General features: G+C 39.5%; 1 protein-coding gene across 9 annotated transcripts in view; it reads right to left on the minus strand.

Annotated features, from left to right (window-relative positions):
• ENTPD5 (ectonucleoside triphosphate diphosphohydrolase 5 (inactive)) overlaps positions 1 to 23,999 on the minus strand; it is a 45,233-nt gene that overhangs the window by 9,754 nt on the left and 11,480 nt on the right. For 4 of the 9 annotated variants that reach the window (XM_042990100.1, XM_042990099.1, XM_042990102.1 and 1 more), the window contains 9 exons: positions 15,375 to 15,447; positions 13,259 to 13,544; positions 12,534 to 12,613; positions 10,875 to 11,018; positions 2,481 to 2,556; positions 2,165 to 2,200; positions 1,745 to 1,833; positions 1,354 to 1,433; positions 690 to 751 (listed from right to left, as the gene is read on the minus strand). In XM_042990100.1, coding sequence (XP_042846034.1) covers positions 690 to 751; positions 1,354 to 1,433; positions 1,745 to 1,833; positions 2,165 to 2,200; positions 2,481 to 2,556; positions 10,875 to 11,018; positions 12,534 to 12,613; positions 13,259 to 13,475 — 784 coding nt within the window. In that variant the 5' untranslated portion in view covers positions 13,476 to 13,544; positions 15,375 to 15,447. The remainder of the gene's footprint in view (positions 1 to 689; positions 752 to 1,353; positions 1,434 to 1,744; positions 1,834 to 2,164; positions 2,201 to 2,480; positions 2,557 to 10,874; positions 11,019 to 12,533; positions 12,614 to 13,258; positions 13,545 to 15,374; positions 15,448 to 23,999) is intronic. The other 5 variants (XM_042990101.1, XM_042990104.1, XM_042990103.1 and 2 more) reach the window with 4 other exon arrangements.

Here is a 23,999-nt window from a genome sequence, read left to right on the forward strand (position 1 = left end):
TCCCCCCCCAAATAAATAAACATTAAAAAAAGAATTTTTTAAAAAAAATTTTTAAAAAGGTAAAAAATTCGCTTCTACTCTTCTCACAGTAATAGTTTACTGCGAGCCAGGCAGGCACCATAGAAAGTACATTAAATGCAAAATCTCAGATAAAGGGAGGAAAGAGGCACAGAAAGGTTACCTAACTTGCCCAAAATCAAAAAGCTGGCTGAAGCCAGTTCTACCTGACCCCAAAAGCTGAGATCTTAAATGTTCAACCACGTTGAAAGAGATGAATAAAGTTGTTCAGTTACTCCATCTTGCAAGTGGACTGCACCCTTGCAGTGGGTGCTTCTTGCAAGTGGACTGCTTTCTGCACCCCCCACGTAAAACTAAGGGCTTGAAAAAGCTTCTGCCAAATTCACTCTTCAAACCTTGAATTTCTGCACACTTCAGCCTTCTGGTCACAGGCTGTTCCCCCTATATATATAGCCTTCATTCCAGAAATGGCTAATAATATATACCAAAACTACTGAACACAACATAAAGTAGAAAAGGAATTTGCTATTATCAGGTCCAGTATACAACACATGCTTCCTAATTTGGCGTAAAGCTTTCCTCCACAGAATCACTGTCAAGAAAGGGGAAAGGCAAGCTGAATACTGATGTCACTCTCACCATACCCCAACCACACAGGTACCCAGACGAACCTTCTGTTTCCAGGGCTCCCAGGGTTGCTAGTCTTGCAGCTTTTAATCCAAATCCCAAGTAACTGTAAAATATAGGATTGACTAATTTCATGTTGGTCCTGAAGCTCTCCAACCTAAAGCTACCTCTTTCCAAAGTAGCATGGTTTCTGTGTCTCCCTCTGAGGGAGGAAAACCTCGTTCTCTGCAACCTCTTCATCTTGTGTGGACAAGTGGTAATTTCTGCAGTTTAGATCAAGGCCATCCAGAACTTTCCATGCCTATGATTTAAAGGCCAGAGATAGTGACACTTCGTACAGTCCGACCTTGGGAACCATCCCCAGAAAAGCTCTCATTATCTTAGCTTCCAGCCCCAGTGTGATCAAATCCACGGCCAGATTTAGAATATCTGAAAGCAAACTCAAAGGAATTGGTACAGAGCTTTGGCTGAAGTTTCTCCAAGAGTTCTCTCTACAGAAAACTTTTAACTCTTTAAGTTATACACTTCTGAGGCCAAGAATGGAGAAATCTCTTGGGTCCTTGAGCTATGGTTTCAGTTATTAGACCTTTGCGGATTGGCAAAAACTTTGTGAGGCTGGTCAGATGCAGTAACAGATGTGAAAATGCTTTGGAAAGTTAGGAGAATCATACAACATGAAATATTATTCCTCCATGTCCCCCTCCTCACCTATGTGTATAGAGCTTATAAGTGCTGTTAAACATCTCAAATGAAGTGAGGTAGCCCCTAGGGGTTTGTTCCAGGGTCTTCTGCAAATCAGAAAAAGCAAAAAGACTATTCAGGATCTGCAAGCATTTGGAGGTGTTATCACCACCATCCCTGTCCCTCCCCCAAGAAATCAGAAAAGAAACACAGACTAAGCTGCTAATCTCAAAGGGATGGAGGAATCAAAGGGACTCTGAACAATGAGGGAGCAAGGGGAAGTACACCCAGTTATTAACTGACTCCACTCAGACTATTTGTGGTAGAGCTGCTGTCCTAAAATGGGGTACCACTTTCTTGGCACCATGATATGCTTGCCAAGTGGGTTGCTAACCAGGCCTTCATATAAATGACTCACCTTAAACTGGGGTAGGAATGTGATTTGGGTGGAGGCCCCCCCGAGGTCCAGGGTCCCCACAGTTTCCCGGCTCTGGCCATGCAGCTGACCTGTGAATGAGAGCCAGCTCTGAATATCTTCTGCTTCCCGGACAGCTCAACACTCCTCTGTCTGCAATCTCTGTCCTGCTCTTGTATATTGCAGGTGTTTCATAAGTATTCCACTGCTCCCTGGCCCCGAAGGGTATAGGTGAACGCTAACCTAGAAGGATTCTTGCTGTAGCTGAGGCCTTGAAGACAGGTATAAACAGTAACTTCTTATAGTTTCTTTCCTTCCTTTCTTTTTTTTTAAAGCACAATACAAGCAAAATGGGATTTTTTTTGCTCGGACCCTCATGTGAAACCCAGTTAATATCTCTGAATAAACTTGAGAATGTATTACCTGTCAGAAAATTCACAGTAACCCAAGCTAATATACCTGAAAGACAGAGAAAAACAAGGATTACATCTCAAGAGCATTTTTCCCTAATCTTCCTCGACCCCAGTTTTGTTTTGTTTTTTCTCTAAATTTTGTGTCTAAAACACGTATTCCTTCTCCCTGTCCTTCAATTTCCTGTCATCCCATCCCTCCTTGTGTGTTTCTCCTCATTTAGTTCCTTTTACTTCAGCACCTCCACCTCTGTTCCCAGTTCCTTTAATCAAAATATTTATTAACCCTGGCCCGCTCCCCCCAGAACATGTACTAACACCTCTCCCACCTTCATAAGATCCATCCATGATGCTAACACTGTCATTTGGTACCAGGAAAGGTGACTTCTTGAAGATTTCTCTTACCTAAAGAAAAAGGGAAAAAACCTGGATTCCCTAAGGCAATAAAGATTTCCATACTTTGGCTATATCGTATAAGGTTTAGAAAACTACACTCTTCATTTCCCTAAATAAAATTTTAGAACACATTTATTTTTTTTAAGTTTATTTATTTATTTTGAAAGAGAGAGAGAATGAGCAGAGGAGGGGCAGAGAAAGGGGCACAGAGGATCCAAAGAGGACTCTGAGATTGGCTCTGTGCTGACAGCAGAAAGCCCAATGTGGGGCTCGAACTCACAACCCCTGAGATCATGAGCTGAGCCGAAGTTGGACGCTTAACTGACTAAACCACCCAGGCACCCCTAGCAGAACTCATTCCTTTTCTCTAAAAAACCAGAGAAGGGAACTACACAAACCATTGTCGGTTTCTTGTAAAAACAAAAACACAGGGATTACTCTGACTTTAAAGTAAATCTCAACCAGGGGAACCTCGGTGGCTCAGTGGGTTAAGTGTCTGACTTCAGCTCAGGTCAGGATCTTAAGGTTTGTGAGTTTGAGCCTCACACTGGGCTCTGTATTGACAGCACAGAGCCTGCTTGGATCCTCTGTCTCCCTCTCTCTTTGCCCCTCCCCTGCTCATGCTCTCTCTCAAAAATAAACATAAAAATTTTTAAAAAATAAGTAAATCTCAACCACTGTCTACATTTATAGGTGAACTGGACCTAAGAAAGGGCATACATTTGACTCAGCTCAAATTGGGATCCTGTAATTTTTTTAAAAAAACACCTTATTAATTTTGCCTGGGCACACTGGAGGCTAAGAGGACCTTTTCCCACTTCATTTCTTAGATGACAAGATAAACGGATGGTAGAGAAGAGTTGGGCCTGGGCAGCTCCTGAGGCTACAGAAACATTTCTTCTGCTCTCCCATCAAATTCTGCAGGTCTTTGCCCTTGCAGGTAAAGAGGACTCATGTCCACGGGCTGGAGTACTCTGCTCTCAGCCCCTGTTAGATTCTGGCACATGGCTGAGGCCTCAAGAGTCCAGAGACCCCAGGTCTAGACTTATTTATCCTATTTTAGGAAATGGGAATTAATATCTCTCACACACTCTTGACTCTCCACAAATAGAGGTCAATTATATGGGTGTTATGTCTTATTTTTTTTTATATGATTATCATGAGGCAGAGGGAGACTTCCAAACAGGAATAGAAGGAACTCTGGTCTACTGGCTGTTTTAATTCCTGATAGGATGAAACACTTCATGTGGTGACCTCTGGACCCTGTTTCATCCAGGAAAACCCAGTGGTCTATAAACAAGTTTTTAAAGAGAAGATAGATAAGCAAACAGTAGTAAACACAGAGAGTTTCTGCTCTTGTCCTCTCCACTCTTCTCCCCTGCTCACAGTTTATTCTCAACACAACAGCCACAGTGTGCTTTTAAAACAGATGTCAGATGCTGCCTCTCAAGACCCTCCAATGACTTACTTCTTGGAGAAAAAGTGAAAGTTCTTACACTTGCCTTTAAGGCCCTACATAATAAACCCCTCACACCTCTCTGATCTCATCTCCTACTTCCATCACTCACTCCCTTCCAGCTACATTGACCTCCTGGATGCTGTTCCTTGAATATACCAAGCATTTTCCCTGATTTAGGCTTTTCACCTGCTATTGCTTCAGCTTGGAATATTCTTCTACAAATGTCTTGTATAGCTTGCTTCTTTACTCTTCTCAGGTCTCTGATCAAATGCATCTTATCAACAGTCTTCCCTGACTACCCTATTAAAAATAGCATCCCTCCACGTTGACTACCAGCATTCCCTAGCTGCCTTCCCTTGCTTTTCTTTCTCCATAGCATCTACAGCACCTGACATACTTTGTAGTGAGTTGTTTAGTTGTTTACTTTCTGTCTCCTTGCAACCAGAATGTAAGTTCCATCACGGCACGGACTGTCATTTTTTGCTCCAGGCAGCATGTCCCTGGTAACCTCACCAATGCTCAGCACTCATATGCTGAATATAAATGAATACATGAATAAGGAATCAGGATTCAGATTCTCATGCAAACATGCTAGGCAGCTTGTCCTTGGACAAGGGACTTAAATGCTGTGTTGACAGTCAAAGGAAAATGGATTTTGAGCTCTGAATTACACACTGATAATATAGAATAATTTTTTGTTGTAATTTTTGTTATAATGGGATCCTACTTGTAAATATTCTTCATACATAATTTAAATCTTATTAGTCTGCATGTTTTTAAAAATAATTTTTTATTAAAACATTTTTTTTATTTTTTAAAATGTTTATTTATTCCTTTTTGAGAGACAAAGAGCGCACAAGCAGGGGAGGGGCAGAGAGGGAGGGAGATACAGAATTGCAAGCAGGTTCCAGGCTCTGAGCTGTCTCCAGGCGCAGAACCTGATGTGGGGTACGAACCTATGAACCGTGAGATCATGACCTGAGCCAAAGTCGGACATTCAATCAATTGAGCCACCCCAAAAAATTTTTTAATGTTTATTTTTGAGAGAAAGAGAGAGCATGAGCAGGGGAGGAGCAGAGAGAGAGGAGACACAGAATCTGAAGCAGGCTCCAGGCTCTGAGCTGTGAGCACAGAGCCTGACGCAAGGCTCAAACTCACAAGCTGTGAGGTCGTGACCTGAGCCAAAGTTGGACACTTAACTAACTGAGCTACCCAGGCACCCCCCCTTCAATAATTTTTTTGAAGTTGATTTTTTATTTATTTTGAGAGAGAGAGAGAGAGCAAGTGGGAAAGGGGCAGAAAGAGAGGGAAGCAGAATTCCAAGCAGGCTCCGCACTATCAGCACAAAGCCCGATGCAAGACTCAACTCACAAACCACGAGATCATGACCTGAGCTGAAATCAAGAGTCGGATGCTTAACCAACTGAGCCACCCAGGCACCCCTAGAGTTTGCATGTTTTATGCAAAATAAGTATGCACAATAATGCTAAAAATACTGAGTTTAAAAAAACTTCTCTACTTAAATTTTTTACTTGAATACGAAATTTAAATTTTTTTTTTTTTTTTAACGTTTATTTATTTTTGAGACAGAGAGAGACAGAGCATGAACGGGGGAGGGTCAGAGAGAGGGAGACACAGAATCCGAAACAGGCTCCAGGCTCCGAGCTGTCAGCACAGAGCCCGACGCGGGGCTCGAACCCACAGACCGCGAGATCATGACCTGAGCCGAAGTCAGCCGCCCAACCAACTGAGCCACCCAGGCGCCCCTACTTGAATACGAAATTTAAATGGATGATCTTTAAAAATCTCTCACACTTAAAATTCCATGATTCTTCTCAAAAGCTTTATGCTGAGATGCTACTAAACAATAAATGAGTGAACCAAGAAATCAAAGAAGAGGGGCACCTGGGTGGCTCAGTTGGTTGAACATCTCTTGATTTCGGCTCAGGTCATGATCCCAGGGTCGTGGGATTGAGCCCCATGTTGGACTCCATGCTGAGTGTGGAGCCTGCTTAAGATTCTCTCCCTTTGCCCCTCTCCCCCGCTCGTGTGTGCTCTCTCTAAAATAAAAAAAAATAAAAAATAATTTAAATTGAAAAAAATCAAAAAAGAAATAAAAAATTACATGGAGACAAATGAAAATGAAAACCCAACAGTCTAAAATCTTTGGGATGTAATAGGGGCACGTGGGTGACTCAGTCGGTTAAGTGACCGACTTCGGCTTAGGTCATGATCTCACTGTTCATGAGTTCAAGCCTTACATCAGGCTCTGTGCTGACAGCTTGGAGCCTGGAGCCTGCTTTGGATTCTGTGTCTCCCTCTGTCTCTATTCCTTCTCTGCTTGCTCTCTCTCTCTCTCTCTCTCTCTCTCAAAAATAAAGATAGATTAAAAAAAATTTTTTTTAATCTTTGGGATGTAGCAAAAGTGGTCTAAGAGGGAAGTTTACAGCAATACAGGCCTATCTCAAGAAGCAAGAAAAATCTCAAATAAGCAACCTAACCTTACACCTAAAGAAGCTAGAAAAAGAACAAAAACCCAAAACCAGCAAAAGGAAGGAAACAGCATTAGAGCAGAAATAAATGATATAGGAAAAAAAAACAAAACAAAACACATCTATGAAACCAGGAGCTGGTTCTTTGAAAAGATCAACAAAATTGATAAACCTCTAGCCAGATTCATTAAAAATAAGAAAAAGAGAGAGAGAGAAAATTCAAATAAACAAAAATACAACGAAAGAGGAGAAATAACAATTGATATCACAGAAATACAAACAATAAGAGATTATAAAAAATTATATGTCAACAAATTGGACAAAGAAATGGATAAATTCCTAGAAACATATAACCTCCTAATACTGAAATAGGAAGGAACAGAAAATTCAAGCATATGGATAACCAACAAAGAAACTGAATTAGTAATCAAAAAACTCCCAACAAACAAAAGTTGAGATCAGATGGCTTCACAGGTGAATTCTACCTAATATTTAAAGAAGAATTAATACCTACTCTTTTCAAACTATTCCAAAGAATAGAAGAGGAAAAAACCTTCCAAATTCATTCTATAAGTCCAGCATTACTCTGGTACCAAAACCAGATAAAGATACCACAAAAAAAGAGAACTACAAGCCAAAATCTCTGATGGTGCAAAAATCCTCAACAAAATACTAGCAAACCAAATCCAACAATACATTAAAAAAAAAAATCATTTACCACAATCAAGTGGGATTTATTCCCAGGATGCAAGGGTGGTTCAATATTTGCAAATCAATCAACGTGATACATCACATCAATATCAGAAAGGATAAAAACCATGTGATCATTTCAATAGATGCAGAAAAAGCATCTGACAAAGTATAATATCCATTCATGATAAAAAACAGCAACAAAGTAAGAAGTTTAGAGGGAACATACCTCAGCATAATAAAGTCCTATATGAAAAACCCACAGCACCACACTCAATGGGGAAAAACAGAGAGCTTTTCTCCTAAGATCAGGAACACGACAAGGCTGTCTACTCTTATCACTTTTATTCAACATAGTACTGGAAGTCCTAGACACGGCAATCAGACAAAATAAATAAACAAAAGGTATCCAAATTGGTAAAGAAGTAAAATTTTCACTATTTGCAGATAACATGAGACTACATACAGAAAACCCTAAAGACTCCACCAAAAACTGCTAGAACTGACAAATGAATTCAGTAATGTTATAGGATATAAAATCAATGTACACAAATCATATTAATGCATATTAGTGTGCATTTCTACATACTAATAATGAAGCAGCAGAAAGAGAATTTAAGAAAATAACTCCATTTACAAATGCATCAAGAGGCACCTCGGTGGCTCAATCATTTGAACGTCCAACTTCAGCTCAGGTCATGATTTCATGGTTTGTGGGTTTGAGCCCCACATCAGGCTCTGTCTGTGCTGACAGCTCAGAGCCTGAACCCTGCTTTGGATTCTGTGTTTCCCCCTCTCTCTGCCCCTCCTCAGCTTGTGCTGTATCTCTGTCTCTCAAAAATGAATAAAAGTTAAAAAAACAAATTAAAAAAATAATAAGGGGGCACCTGGGAGGCTCAGTCAGTTGAGGATTAGTCTAACTCTTGATTTCTGCTCAGGTCATGATCCTGGGGTCATGGGATCAAGCCCCAAGTTGGGCTCCATGCTGAGTGAGCATGGAGCCTGCTTAAGATATATTTTCTCTCTCTCTCTCTCTCTCCCCCCGCCCCTTTCCCTCCCCCTTCTCTCCCGGTCACACTCTCTCTCAAATGGAATAATAATAATGATGATAATAATAACAGATACCTAAGAATAAACCTAACCAAAGAGTTGAAAGACCTGTATAGTTTTCAACTATAAAACACCGATGAAGGAAACTGCAGATGACACAAAGAAATGGAAAGACACTCCATGCTTATGGATGAGAACAAATATTATCAAAATGTCTATACTACCCAGAGCAATCTACAGATTTAATGTAAGCCCTATCAAAATACCGATGGCAGTTTTCACAGAACTAGAACAAAAAATCCTAAAATTTGTATGGAATCACACAAGACCCTGAATGGCAAAGCAATCTTGAAAAAGAAAAAACTGGAGTCGTCACAATTGCAGACTTCAAGTTATATTACAAAGCTGTAGTAAAACAGTATGGTACTGGCACAAAAACAGACACATAGATCAACAGAACAGAATAGAAAACCCAGGGGGCGTCTGGGTGGCTCAGTCGGTTAAGTGTCCAACTTTGGCTCAGGTCATGATATCATGGTTTATGAGTTCCAGCCCTGCGTTGGGCTCTGTGCCGACAGCTCAGAGCCTGGAGCCTGCTTTGGATTCTGTGTCTCCCTCTCTCTCTGCCCCTCCCCTGCTCATGCTCTTTCTATCAAAAATAAATAAACATTAAAAAAAAAAAAGAATAGAAAACCCAGAAATAAACCCACAATTACATCGTCAATTAATCATTTGTCATGACAAAGGAGGAAAGAATATGCAATTGGAACAAGACTGTCTCTTTGACAAACAGTGCTAGAAAAACTGGACAGCTACATGTAAAAGAATGAAACTGATCACTTTTTTACACCACACACAAAAATAAACTCAAAATGGATTAAGGACCTAAATGTGAGACATGAAACCATAAAAATCTTAGAAAAGAGCACCAGCAGTAATTTCTTTGACATCAGCTGTGGCAACATCTTTCTAGATGTGTCTCCTAAGGCAAGGAAAACAAAAGGGAAAATAAACCATTGGGCATCAAAATAAAAAGCTTCTGCACTGTGTAGGAAACAATCAACAAAACTAAAGTCAATCTACTCAATGGGAGATGATATTTGCCAAAACATATCTGATAAAGGGTTAGTATCCAAAATATAGAAAGAACCGATACAACTCAACACCAAAAAACCTACAAATAATTCAATTAAAAAATGGGCAGAAGACATGAACAGACATTTCTCCAAGGAAGACATACAAATGGTCAACAGACACATGAAAAGATGCTCAACATCACTCATCATCAGGGAAACGCAAATCAAAACTACAATGAGATATCATCTCACATCCATCAGAATACCTAAAATCAAAAACAAAAGAAACAACATGTTGGCAAGGATGTAAGAAAAAAAGGAATCCTTGTGCACTGTTGATGGGAATGCAACCCCTGTGGAAAACAGTATGGAGGTTCCTCAAAAGGTTAAAAATACAACTACTTGATGATCCAGTAATTGCACTACTGAGTATTTACTCAAAATATTCAAAAACACTAATCCAAAGGGATATATGCACCTCTATATTTCAGCATTATTTACAATAGCCAAATTATGGAAGCAGCCCAAGTGTCCATCAATTGATGAATGGATAGAGAAGATATGGTGTGTGTGTACATATGTGTGTGTGTGTACATATACACACACACACACACACACACACACACACACACACACACACAATGGATTACTTAGCCATAAAGAATGAAACCTTGCCGTCTGGAACAACATGAATGGAGTTAGAGAGTATAATGCTAAGCGAAATATGTCAGAGGAAAGACAAATACCAAGTGATTTCACTCATATGTGGAATTTAAGAAACAAAACAAACGAACAAAGGAAAAAACAAATAAAGGAGAGAGACAAACCAATCTTAACTATAGAGAACTGACAGTTACCAGAGGGGAGGTGGGGGCAGGGGGAATGGGTAAAATAAGTGAAGGGGATTAAGAGCACACTTATCATGATGAGCATTGAGTAATGTAGAGACTTGTTGAATCACTATATTGTACACCTTAAACTAATGTAACACTGTATGTTAACTATACTAGAATTAAAATTAAAAATTTAATTTAAAAAACCTTTATGCTGAGAGAAAAAAAGACATTAAAAAAAGAACATAAACTGTATAACTCCATTTATATGAAATGTAAGAACAAGCAAAACTAATCTACAGTGATAGAAAGCAGATCAGTGGTTGTCTGGCTTCAGGGGAGGAGGAAACTGACTGCAAAGGTATATAAGGAAACTTCTGAATTTGTAAAAATTCATTTAACTGTACACTGAAAATGTACACATTTTAAGTTATACTTCAATAAAGTGGGCTAAAAATAATTTTTGTGATTCTGTTTTAATAAGTTAGAAGAGTTAAGACTATCATGGACAGGAAATACTTTAAAATTCTTTAGGAAAAGTTGTATAAATTCAAGAGTAACGTTTAGAAATGTGAGTAGCTAGAACAAGAGACCAGTTACCAGAGTGCTTTAGCGATGGTGGAATACTAAAGGTAGCAGTCACATTCCAAAGAGCTAAACACCCCTAAGGCAAATATTCACAGAGGGAAAAATAATCATCTGTGATGCAAAGGACTTCGAAGATTACCTCAAAGAGCAGAGCCTGGGCTTTCTGTTCTGGCAGTAAGCGCAGTCCTGCTGTTGCCTTCAGGACCACTGGGGTTCTTTTCCAGTGACTTCGGGGGATGGAATCTTTGGCCACCTCTAAGAGTCCTTGAACAGTCTCAGCACCCTTCAAAAGAGATGACCTACTCATACAGTGAACAGTTCATTTAGTGGCAACTGTCTATTCCCTCAACATGCTCGGGGGGATAACAGGAGTGAGGGAGCAGGGGGCTCCAACCACTCTCTGCTCTACAGGAGAAGAAACCTAGATAAGTAGGCTTCTTTGAAGGAAAATGCATTTAATTTTGGTTGAATGATAACAAAAATTATTCTTTTATAGCATGGTCATTTTAACTGATTGTTATTTTGTGTCTCATAAATTAGCTTCAGGTTAGAAAGTTGGGTACAGTGAAAAAAACACCGGATTTGGAGTTAGAAGACTTGCTTGCTAGCTCTGTGGCTTCATATAGGGACTTGGTTTCCTCAACTCTACGATGGGAGATACGCCTCATCCCACTGAAAAACTGCTGAGTGCATTGCATGCGGCAGACTGCATGTACGTGCACACAAAGACTGGTGTGGCTATTACCATGCTACAGGTTTTATGATCTCTGGAAGGACAGAACCTGCCAGGTTCATTTTTGCATCATACCACCTACACGCACAGGACAGAGTAGATACTCAATTTATGAAATTAAAAACCATTATTTTAAATCCACTGTTTCCCTGAGTGAACATCTGACAACATGCTGCTACCTCTAAATCATCAGAATTATTAGCAACCACAACAAAATCTTCTCTAAATGTCAAATCAGTTTTTGACACCTCCCAATTTTCTGACGCATTTACCATTTCATATTAGTGAGCTGAGAAAAAAAACATCTTCACAGGTCTTCAAGTTCAAGCCATTCTTTTTTCTAAGATTTTATTAAGTAATCACATGCTCTACCAACTGAGCCAGTCATGTACCGCAAGCCATTTTTAATAGAAGTTTTTCCTTTGGTTAATGACTATGCTTGTAACAATATCTTTACATTTGCTACCAAATGGTCGATATTCTGCCTTATTCTATTTTGGTATGGCCTCTGACACACTGGGTATGGCATGTTATGGGTGCTCGAATGTGAAATACAGTCATGACAAAACTCTCTATACATCCTTTAATACCAAAGATTTTTGTTTTCATGAGTTCTTCCCTAATTTCTAGAGTATAGGTATACATGATCTGTCCTATATCAGGGTACTTTGAAATGAAGTTCATTGGGTCTACAGTTCCTCAACTGCTATGTTTATACCTCATACCTTATAGAGAACTCCATGTCTATCTTCTCCATCTACATTAATCAATGCAGTTGATGGCTTCAACTCAAAAATCTTAAACAGTAAATACAAAGGGAACAATCTGCTAAAAAAAAAAAAAAAGGTGCCATCCCTGCATATCCACAATCTATTCTTGCTTCGTTCTGCTCAAGCCCTAGTGAGTTTGGGGTGTACAAGTATAGCTGAGTATATCTGAGGACAGAAAACTGATCTTACACATGACTCAATATCAGTAGTGAACAGCATGAGGTATTTAACAGCAGCAGCGTGGTAAAGTTATTAAAGCACTGAGAATCTGAACATCTTGTTATAAAAAACGCACCTGCTTAGGTTGATCTACAAAAGCAGAAAGTCCTGGCTTCACAGAATCAAAAATTTCCCCTTCCAGAATCGGAAGCTGACCTTTTTGTCCATGGAAGAAAACAGAAGACAGATGGCTGATTACCAAAAGCTAGACTGTTTCTGATAGTGGGTTCTGTATCATATGACCTACTAGATTAACCTATTCCTCCAAGCCATCCCAAGTAATCCCACCTGTGAAGAGTGGCTTGTAGGAGTATTGAGTAAAGGGACAGAAGATGACAGGCAATTCTTGAGAGTCCCTCTGCCATTTGTCGGGGTGGACACCTAGCTCCTACTCCTGCTCTTAGGCTCTATATGTAACCTGAGAACACTGGAAATTCACAAAAAGTTAATCCTCAGGGTCGTTTCATCTCCTCCAAGGATGACAGTGATCCTCTCTCAAGACCACATCCAATATTCTCAATATTCTGGATCCGAAGTATCAACTACTTTAGAGAAAAGGACAAATTACAACTATATTTCTTGGACATATGGGTTTTAGACTACAGGCAACCCAGATCTCTTTAATTTCACACTGAATTAAACTATATGTTCAATTATCGTCCAAAATCTTCTCTGAAGAAAGACATTCAGTAGCATTAAGATTCTGTTATTCATATCACATACTCTCAGCACATTCATTTCTAGAAGGAGAGGCTCAAGTGTAGATTAATAGGCACCAATGAGGGTACGAGTTGCACTTACCTGGTATTTTCTGCACAAAGGTATAAACATGAATTCGTGTTCCAGTGCTCCCTGCATCAAACATAATTCCGTACAATGTGCTAGCACTGACATTGATGGGGCACATGGAAGACAGGAAAACACCCTCAAACCAAGTCCGCTGGTCTCTGTGGAAGACAGTGCTGCAAACACAGGATGTCACCAGCATGAGAAAGGCGGTCCCCCATGCAGTGGCCATTCTCCTCCCAAGATGTGGTGAGTCTAGGCTTTTGTTGCAGAAGCAATGCTGTTCATACACCTGCAGTGGCTTATAGGACAAAAGACAAACATAGACCAACTCGTCTTTTGTTTAAACCTGTAAAGGAAGAAATACCTACTACAGAAATCCCACCCCCTTCCCCAAGGTGCTCTTTCTTTATTTTTTATAAGCAGCACAACAAGCTAGACCATAGTAACATAGGCTCTTAGCACCTTTTCCTTTAGAGTATCTTGTTGCAATAGAAAACTAGGATTTAAAATATATTTCCTCATTCTCTGCTTTCATTTGTAAGGTGGATCCCTCATACTCAAGGCTCTCTCTGCCACCCTGCTCTTATTGTTGAGTCTAATTGTCTTCTTTCAATTTCAACGATTTTGTCTTTACATCATATAATAACCCTCCCACTCTCCTTCTCTTTTGTCTTTTTTCCTATGTTTCAATTTCTGAATTAAAGTTATAAATTTACATAGAAGTTATAAAGTCACTAGCATTAGGGTGTCCACAGGCTTCAAAAATCAGGCTACTGGAATGCTACCTGTGACCAATAATATTGCCAGGGTTTGCACATACAATCTCATTTTAGGGAAATCAACTTAATTTAAAAACACTTAAATGGACCATTATAGGTTTTTTTGTTGTTGTTGTTTTTAAGTTTCTTTAAGTAATCTCTATACCCAATGTGAGGCTCAAACTCGTAACCCAGAGATTAAGAGTCACATTGCTCTTCCAGTCCAACTGAACCAGCCAGGGGTGCTGACTGTTACAGTTTTAAAAAACATCTTTCATAGGTTTCAGGGTTCCATGTTATCCCTGTAAGAAGTTAAGGCAAATGAGCAAATTAAGCCAGAGAAGCTCAATGACTTGCTGAAAGTCATAAAGCAGGTCATTGGTGAAATCCTGATCAGAAATCAGTCTTCACTTTTGCCAATCTTTCTTTTTCTGATTATTCCCAAAGCCTCCCTTACAGCAAGTTCTTGCCTATATTTCTTTATATGTTTGTAGCAAAGACAAAAATCTTAGCATTAGTGCTCAGCATTATTTGTTTTAGATCAGTATATTATAGCAGGTTGAATACAAATGATGCTGAAAACCTACAGTAGGGTTACATGAAACAATGTCTCTTGGATAAGCTATATTTTCTTTGCTCTAGGCTGTATTTTCTCCTGGTATTCATGAACAATGCTATCCTCTAACATGTAAGGCTTCTTTAATGGCCCTTTATGCACTTTGCTCAAAGAAGTTTTGAGAGTCCTGTTCCAGCCTTCATCTCTGGACTTCTCCTTATGTAAGTCACAGTAACTGGTTATATAAGATCTAATTCTGAAGTTCCTATTGTTCAGTCCCCTTATCTCTAACAGAATACTCAGTATATTTGGAGCATAGATTGAGGATTCTCAGTCATTCTCAAGTTTGTTGACCTCCTAGGGTTCATTTTATCAAAATGCTTCTCTTCCCACAGGTGGCATATTGTATAAAATAATGCAAATTGAGGGATGCCTGGGGGCCGAGTTTGAGCCTGCATCGGGCTCTCCTCTGACAGCACAGAGCCTGCTTCGGATCCTCTCTCTCTCTCTGCCCCTCCCCTGCTTGTGCTCTCTCTCTCAAAAATAAGCAAACATTTAAAAAAATAATACAAATTGAAGTTAATTGCATTCAGAGTTTAAACCTTTAAAAATAACTACAGTAGTTCTGAGATACTAAAAGGCAGAGTTAGAATTATCAGTTTGAACACAATTCAAGGCTGGACTTCTATTCCATAGTTAAGAATAAAGGTTTTGGCTAGGGGAAAAAAAAACACAACTTTGAGTCTCAAAGGAAACTTTATCCCAGGAAAACAACACTGAAATAGGGCAGCTGCTTGGCCAGATTCATACTCACATCTTAAATCACTCCCTTTGGCTGATTTTTCTTTTACAGCAAACAGACTGGACATGTATATCAGTCTAAATAACTGAAAACAGAAACAACCATTTCAGATTCTTGGAGTATTAATGGATCCTTGCCTTGTCCAGATTTCAAACCATATCCAGTCCTTGGTCCCTTTTCTCCCTCAAGAAGAACATTTAGGGCTCTCCAGTCACCAGCCTTCCTCTACCTCTGTAACTAATTCCAGAGCGGCTTCCTAGGGCTCATTTTTTCTCTATTATTGTGGTTTCTGAAAAATCTCTCCAGCTTCTATTTCCACTAAGCAAACATTTGTTTTTCTGCCAAAAGAGATTTCACATGGAAAAAAATGCATGCTAGGTTATCTGTTCTCATGAAGTGAAAAAGTGCAGAGTCATACCAGGTGTTTAGTGTGAAACTAAACAGATCTTAGAGAAAGCAAAGGATGAAAACATAAAATGCCCCTTCTGCTTTTAATCCCTACCTTGTAACACCACTTTCAATCTCATTTTTCTTTAAGGTTAGTTAAGAATGGCTTACATTTAGAGTGTATAGAATGGGATCCTCTTTTACACAACCACAGCCTGAAAAGCTTGCTCATTCACTTCATTAGTCTTTGCTTAAATGTCACCTTCTTGAAACCTTCCTTGTCGACTCAATTTAAAATTGCAGCCCACCTGGCCACATGCACATCTTCTACCTTCCTTCCCTGCTTTTTTTTTTTTTTTCATAGCACTTTCCATCTTCTATATAGTTTACTACTTTTGTGGGTTTTTTTCATATTCCTTGCTCTCTGCCATCCTCATGTGAGCTACATATGGGTGGGAATTTTTGTCTGTTGTATACACTGATGTGTTCCTGGCACTGGAACAGTACTATCACACAGTAGGTGCTGAATAAGTACTCTGAGAAGATGAATAGTGATCCAATAACTCAGGCATTGGATCCTACCCATTTAGCAATATAAGAGCTGACCTCCTAAAAAGGAGGTTAATCACCTTCCCCTGGAAGATCACGATTCCAAACTTCCAGGGCAAGATTGTTTCTTCAAACATGTCAATTATATGTTTTATATGCTACTCAAAACAAAACAGATAGTCAAGTTTACTTTCTACAGACTGGGGAGTATACACATCAGTATACTGAAATTCACTCCTTTCAGAACTGATCTTCTCAAACATCTCTTGCTCACTTTCTCCTATTCACCCCCATAAAGTCCCCTCTTCAATTCTTTTGAGACCCTGGTGCCAGCTAGTGTTTGTCACTATTCTCATTTTCTTCCAAGGTCTTTTCAATATATCTTTGTCTCTATAGGAAACATTAATACTCCCTAGTCAGCCTCCCCAGAGCTTCACACTCCAGATTCCCTTCTCCCATGTCACCCAGACAGACCACAATCCCACAGAACCCAGGCCCCATTTGGGTGCTCACCAACTCATGTCTGCCTGTTCCTGTGAATCCTTGCTTTCACTGTTGGTTGCCTTTTGCTCTTTGATCCTATTTCAAGAATCAAGCTAGCTTCATGAACCACGTTCACCTTTGTGCTAGCTTGCAACTAACTACGTGGCATTTTGCTAACTCACTCCCTTCTTGATCTTTCACTCCTCCCTTATCCACCTTTTTTCTGGGTACACATGATTGTCTGGTTCATCTACTTTTATGATAGTTAAGTGTCAACTAGTAGAATTGTTTATAGGGCAGAAGTTGATCAGGAACTGACTTCTCTATTTTTATACAGGATATTACATGTTCTATTTATAATTACAAAATATGTAACTACGTAATAATGTTATTAATCCCCTCCTATTTCATGTTTTTACAACCTTAGTCCACTCCTTGGTAGCTTCTATCCTTGAGATGAACTTAGAAACCTGGGCATTGGATTGTTTACTTAATAAGCATTTACTGAATGTGGGGCACCTGGGTGGCTCAGCTAAGCATCCAACTCTTGATTTCAGCTCAGGTCATGATCTCGTGGTTCGTGGGATCAAGCCCTATGTTGAGCTCTGGGCTCACAGCTGCAGAGCCTGCTTAGGATTCTCTCTCCCTTTCTCTCTGCCCCTCTTGTGCACATATGTGCACACTCTCTCAAATAAACTTTTAAATAAATAAATATTCTTTTAAAATTAAAAGTAAATAAATAAAAGGTCATATATTTAAAAAAAAAAAAAAGTATTTACTGAATGTCTGATATATGCCAGACACTGTGCTATCTCCTAGATACAAAAGAGGGATTAGATATAGGCTCAGCTCTTGGGGAGACTTCAACTTACTAGAAGAAACAGACAAGTAAGCCAACAGCTATAATGCACATACTGTGGTAAGTTCTTTTATGGGAATATGCATAGAATGTTATAGGAATGGACCTACGAGGCAAATAACTCATCTCAGAGTTACCGAGTTACATCTCAGAGGAAGGATGGAGTTGGGAAGGAAGAGGGTGGCTCCTTAAGGGATAAGAGGCCTAAGCTGGGTCCTGAATCAGAGGTAGGAATTAGCCTGGTGAAGTGACACAAGGAGAATCCTGAGAATTTTAAGTATTAAACAGATGAAGTATAGAGAGCCAAAATAGAGAACAGGTGTGAGAAACAATGGTTCTGTAGGCAGTGAATCATATTTCAAAGAATGGACTGGTTTTCCTTATACAGTTCCATGAGAACACCTGATTGTTAATTTAAGTCCTTCTATTCCTTCCCTAAACAAATATAAGTATTGATTGACCTGAATAAAATGACACAGGATTTCTCAACAGTTTAAAATAATGGAATCAAGTAGGTAACTGGAAAGGTCCACCAAAAAGTCTTAGTGAAGCTCCCACTGCCAATTTATCTGAGCTCCACAAAAAAGCTAGCTTTAACAAAGTTAAAAATTAAATACAAAGCAAGTTTAAAATGTAACCAGAGTGAAAAATTTAAATAAGCTGAACTATGGAAATGGATTAGCCAAACTACTCAGAGCAAAAGTTAGTCAAGTAAAGCAAAACGAAAACTGGTCTAATTTAAGTATGAAATAGATTCAGTACAGTGAGCAATGCCTCATTTGGGAATATAAGTTGGGACCTACATACCCAACACCAAGGGCCAGAACTCTGGAACACTTTGCTATTTGAAGAGTGTCTAAGGTGAGGGAACATGATATCTTTGGTATTTCCAAACCCAAGTACTGAGCCTGGAACATGTTGACATCAGTAAATTTCCTTTTTTTTTTAAAAATTTTTTTTTAACGTTTATTTATTTTTGAGACAGAGAGAGAGACAGAGTACAAACGGGGGAGGGTCAGAGAGAGAGGGAGACACAGAATCCAAAACAGGCTCCAGGCTCTGAGCTGTCAGCACAGAGCCTGATGCGGGGCTCGAACTCACTGGCCGTGAGATCATGACCTGAGCCGAAGTTGGACGCTCAACCAACTGAGCCACTCAGGCGCCCCAACATCAGTACATTTCTAACTGACTTGGTACAACTGAACTGATAATATCTGCAGACAGAAGCAATGGGGAAGAGGGTACCACCTTTCCCAGTGTCTTACTATGGCTATCACATACCCAACTCCCCATGCCCCTCAAAACTAGTTCGTGGATAGTAATGCTATTCCAGGAATTCTATTTATTCACAAATTCATTCATTCATTTAGGCATTCCAGAAATTATCAGCTGCCAATGCTACTTACAAGTATGTCATGCAAAGATGAATCATCTTAGACCTGGCCTTTAAGAGACTACAGTAAACAGGAAATAAATACATGTCCATTAACTATGTCTGTAGAGTTAAAAGGTGACAAGTAGCACAGTTGCCATGCTCTGAGACTTTAAAACAGGGAGATATTATTTACAGCTGGAATAACTGAGAAGGCTTTATAAAAGAAGTGGCATTTGAGGAAGGTCCTAAGAAGGGGCATTAAGATAGGAGAGGAGTACTTTTCAGGAAACAATGATTCAAGACATGGATATAGAAAAGGGATGGAAGCCCCTGGGGAATAGTGAACACATCAGTTTGACTAACTGTCATAGGAAATAAAGTTGGAAGGGCAAATTCAATTCAGACAGGAGAGCACACCAAACACTCAGCTGAGTTTAGACTAAACTCTGTAGGCAACGGGAAGCCATTGAAGATTTTGAGCAAGGAAGTGTCACAAATATGATTCTGGCCATTACATATAAGAAAGACTGAAGTGGGAAGCCTTAGTAGGCTCCATTCCAGTGTCTAATTCTACAAATGTTCACTGATGCCCATCAAGCGGTAGTTGCTTGAGAATTAAACATGAATAAACAGACTTTTTTATTCAAGATTCTCAGAGTCTAGCAGAGGTGACAGACATAGACACAAATAACCACACTTTCAAGTTAATCATAAAAACACTAAAAGAGCCCAGGGCCTTAAGGACTAACTCTATTGATAGGATTAGGAAAGGCATCATGAGATGGCATTTGAACTGTGAAAAATGAATAGAACTACAAAAATAATATAGACATGTGGATAAAAACCAGAGGGACTATAAAAAGATGAAATAGGTAAATATGAAATAGGTAAATTATGAATGGCTTGATTTCATTTTTTATTTCCCGAAAAATGTGTAATATGGATTTCAGAAACAAGAAAGTACACTATTAGCAGGGGAGGGTATAGAAGAGAGGGTTAGCACTTAATGCAGGGGACTGTGGCCAAAGGAGCACAATCTGAAGTAATAATAATAATAGTGGCTAGTATTTATTGAAACCTTAATACTAGCTAAGCACTATGTTAAGTATTTTACATGCATCATCTCATTTAATCTCACAGTACCACTCTGTGAGGTAGGTTTATTTATAACACCCCCTTTCTAGAAATGAGAAAACTGAGTCATAGGAAACTAGGTAATGTAAGACCATATAGTAAGTGAAGAGAGCCAGAAATCAAACCCAGATGGTCTAATTCCAGAGCCCACAGTTTTAACTACTAGGTCACCCAGGAAGGGTCACCTAGAATGACTCCAGAGAAAAATGGATTTGAGGGTGGGAAGAGAAGGTAGAGCAGAGAAGAATGATCAGAGATGAAGCTGGAAAGTTAGACTGGCATCAACATGCAAAAGTCTTACAGTAGTTTGATCTCCTTCCCATATACGACCAAGAACTTTTGATCTGTTTCCTGCCGGTTAGAACCAGAACTTCATTATATTTCCATGATCTGACTACTTCTGGTCACTCATTGCTACCACCTTGGCCCAAGCCACCATCATCTCTCATGTGATTTACTCTGTCTTAACAGAGTTCTGCTTTTTTAAAAAAAAATTATTTATTTTTTAATGTTTATTCATTTTTGAGAGACAGAGAGAGATAGAGCATGAGTGGGGGAGGGGCAGAGAGAGAGGGAGACACAGAATCCAAAGCAGGCTCCAGGCTCTGAGCTGTCAGCACAGAACCTGATGTGGGGCTCAAACTCACAAACCATGAGATAGTCATGATCTCATGAGCCAAAGTCAGATGCTTAACTGACTGAGCCACCCAGGCACCCCAGAGCTCTGTTTAAAACAAAAAATTGTTTATGTATTTTGAGAGAGTGTGAGAGTGAGCACATGTGAATGCAATAGTGAGTGGGGGGAGGGGCAGAGAGAGAGGGAGACACAGATCCCAAAGCAGGCTCTGTGCTGTCAGCACAGGGCTCGACTCAGGGCTCTATCCCAGAAACCGGGAGATCAGGACCTGAGCCAAAATCAAGTGTTGGGTGCCTAACCGACTGAGCCACCCAGGTGCCCCAACATATCTCTGCTTTTACTTTCACTCCCCGAGAGCCTTTTTTTATTTAAAAAAAAATTTTTTAATGTTGATTTATTTTTTGAAAGAGAGAGGCAGACTGTGAGCAGGGAGAGGGACAGAGAGAGAGGGAGACACAGAATCTGAAGCAGGATCCAGGCTCTGAGCTGTCAGCACAGAGCCTGACATGGGACTCAAACTCATGAACCATGAGATCATGACCTGAGCCAAAGTTGGACACTTAACCAACTGGGCCACCCAGGTGCCCCACCTACAGTCTATTTTTAACAAGCAAATAAAGTCATCCTTTTAAAATGTTACAACATGTCTCCCCTCTGCAAAATCTAGCAGAGGCTTCCCATTTCCCCCAGAGTAGCAAGATTCCAACAACAGTTTTCATGGATCCACCTGTTCTGTCTCCCTCCCTATTACCTCTCTGACCTTATCTAAGTTTTAATCTTACTCCCCCGAATCACAGACCTCTGCATCCTTACATGTCAAACGTGCTCTGGCCTTAGGGCCTTTGCTATAGCTGTCCCCACTGTCTGAAATATACATCCACTTGATAAATTCCTACAACTGCTTCAAATCATTGTTCAAATGCTACTTTCTTATTGAGACCTATCTTTAATATTAACTTCTCTCCCTCATGTGGCCTTACCTCTGCCTGCTTTCTCAATCCCCTTTACTCTGATCTTTTTTTTCCAGAGCACTTATCACATTCTAACGTATTAGACAGCTTATATATTATGCTTATGCTTATTATGTGTGTTCCTCTGATGGAATATATGCTCCTAGAGAGAAGGAATATTTGTTTACTGATGTAGCCCAAGCACCTAGTGGAGTGTCCAAGAAGGTTCTCAAAAGAAACTGATAATAGGAAACTACAAAGTGACATAAGAAGGGAAAAATAATACTTTCATAGATTTGTAAGAGAATAAAATGAGATTTTAAGAGAATAAGATGAATACCTGATCTAGTAATAATGATCTGTTTTTAGGAGAAACTATAATTTTATTTTTCTGAATCTATTAATTCTATAGCTATATTGCTACATTGAATGTCGGTCTTTAACCACTGTTAAAATTTTGATAAACTGAAGTAACTTTCCAAAAAAAAAAAAAAAAAAGAATCTAAAGGATACTAAACTACTAAACATTATTTACATTGTCCAAGTTTTATCAAACCAACAAATATTTAAGATGGTATACATTAGTTACCTACTGATGCATAACAGATAATCTCAAAACTTAGTTGCTTAAAACAATAATAAACATTTATTATCTCACAGTTTCTGTAGTCCAGGAATTTGAGAATTGGATAGTTCTGGCTCAGGGTCTCTCATGATACTGGAGTCAAGATGCAGGCTCCCAGCCTGCAGTTAACTGAAGGCTTGACTGAAGCTGAAAACCCCCCAGTTTTGAGTGAGCCCCAAAACGGCTCACTCGATGGCTGTCAAGTTGATGCTGGTTGTTAGAAGGAAGCCTCAGTTGCTTCCCAAGTGGACTCTCCAAAGAGCCTTGAATATCTTTACAACATGGTGGCTGGCTTCCTCCAGGGTGGGCAATCCAAGAGAGAACGAGGCAGAAGCAGCAATGTTTTTTAATGACTTAGCCCTGTAAGTCATATACTATCACTTCCCCCATATTCCACTGGTCATGCAGACCAACCTAATAAAATGTATGAGAGTGGGAATGCAAGCTGGTACAGCCACTCTGAAAAAAGAATGGAGGTTCCTCAAAAAACGAAAAATGGAACTACCCTACAACCCAGCAATTGCACTACTAGGCATTTATCCACGGGATACAGTTACACTGTTTCAAAGGGACACACGCACCCCCATGTTTATAGCACCACTATCAACAATAGCCAAAGTATGGAAAGAGCCCAAATGTCTACTGATGGATGAATGGATAAAGAAAATGTGGTATATATATATATACAATGGAGTATTGCTTGGCAATCAAAAAGAATGAAATCTTGCCATTTGTAACTACGTGGATGGAACTGGAGGGTATTATGCTAAGTGAAATTAATCAGTCAGAGAAAGACAAAAATCATATGACTTCACTCATATGAGGACCTTAAGAAACAAAACAGATGAACCTAAGGGAAGGGAAACAAAATAATATAAAAACAGGGAGGGGGATAAAACAGAAGAGACTCATAAATATGAAGAACAAACTGAGGGTTACTGGAGGGGTTGTGGGAGGGAGGATGGGCTCAATGCGTAAGGGGCATTAAGGAATCTACTCCTGAAATCATTGTTTCACTATATGCTAACTAACTTGGATGTAAATTTTAAAAAATAAAAAATTAAAATAATAAAAAAAGAAATGTATAAGAGGATGGGCATGAATACTAGCAGGTGAGAATCATTGGGGGCCATCTTGGAGGCTACTGCAAGTTATAACCAGTATTTGCGTAATATTTTGTGTTCAGCTTTTTTTCCTCACTTATACATATTTCTATCAACAGAGCTTACACACTTTAAAAACATTTTTTTAATGTTTATTTATTTTTGAGAGTGAGAGAGACAGAGTTTGAGCGGGGGAGGGGCAAAGAGGGAGGGAGACACAGACTCTGAAGCAGGCTCCAGGCTCTGAGCTGTCAGCACAGGGCCCAATGCAGGGCTCCAATCCACAAACCACACGATCATGACCTGAGCTGAAGTTGGGTGCTTAATTGACTGAGCCACCCAGGCGCCCTGACCTTATACACCTCTTGTTTGGAAAACTACATGTTATTCCAATAATATTAACTCTCCTTTTTTAAAATTTGTAAAAATGTTTACTTATTTTGAGAGAGAAGGAGAGAGCACATGCTGGAAGGGCAAAGAGAGAAGGAGAGAGAGAATCCCAAGCAGGTTCCACACTGAAAGTACAGAGTCCAAT

The sequence above is a fragment of the Panthera tigris genome, chromosome B3 (genome assembly GCF_018350195.1).
Source record: "Panthera tigris isolate Pti1 chromosome B3, P.tigris_Pti1_mat1.1, whole genome shotgun sequence".
NCBI lineage: Eukaryota > Metazoa > Chordata > Mammalia > Carnivora > Felidae > Panthera > Panthera tigris.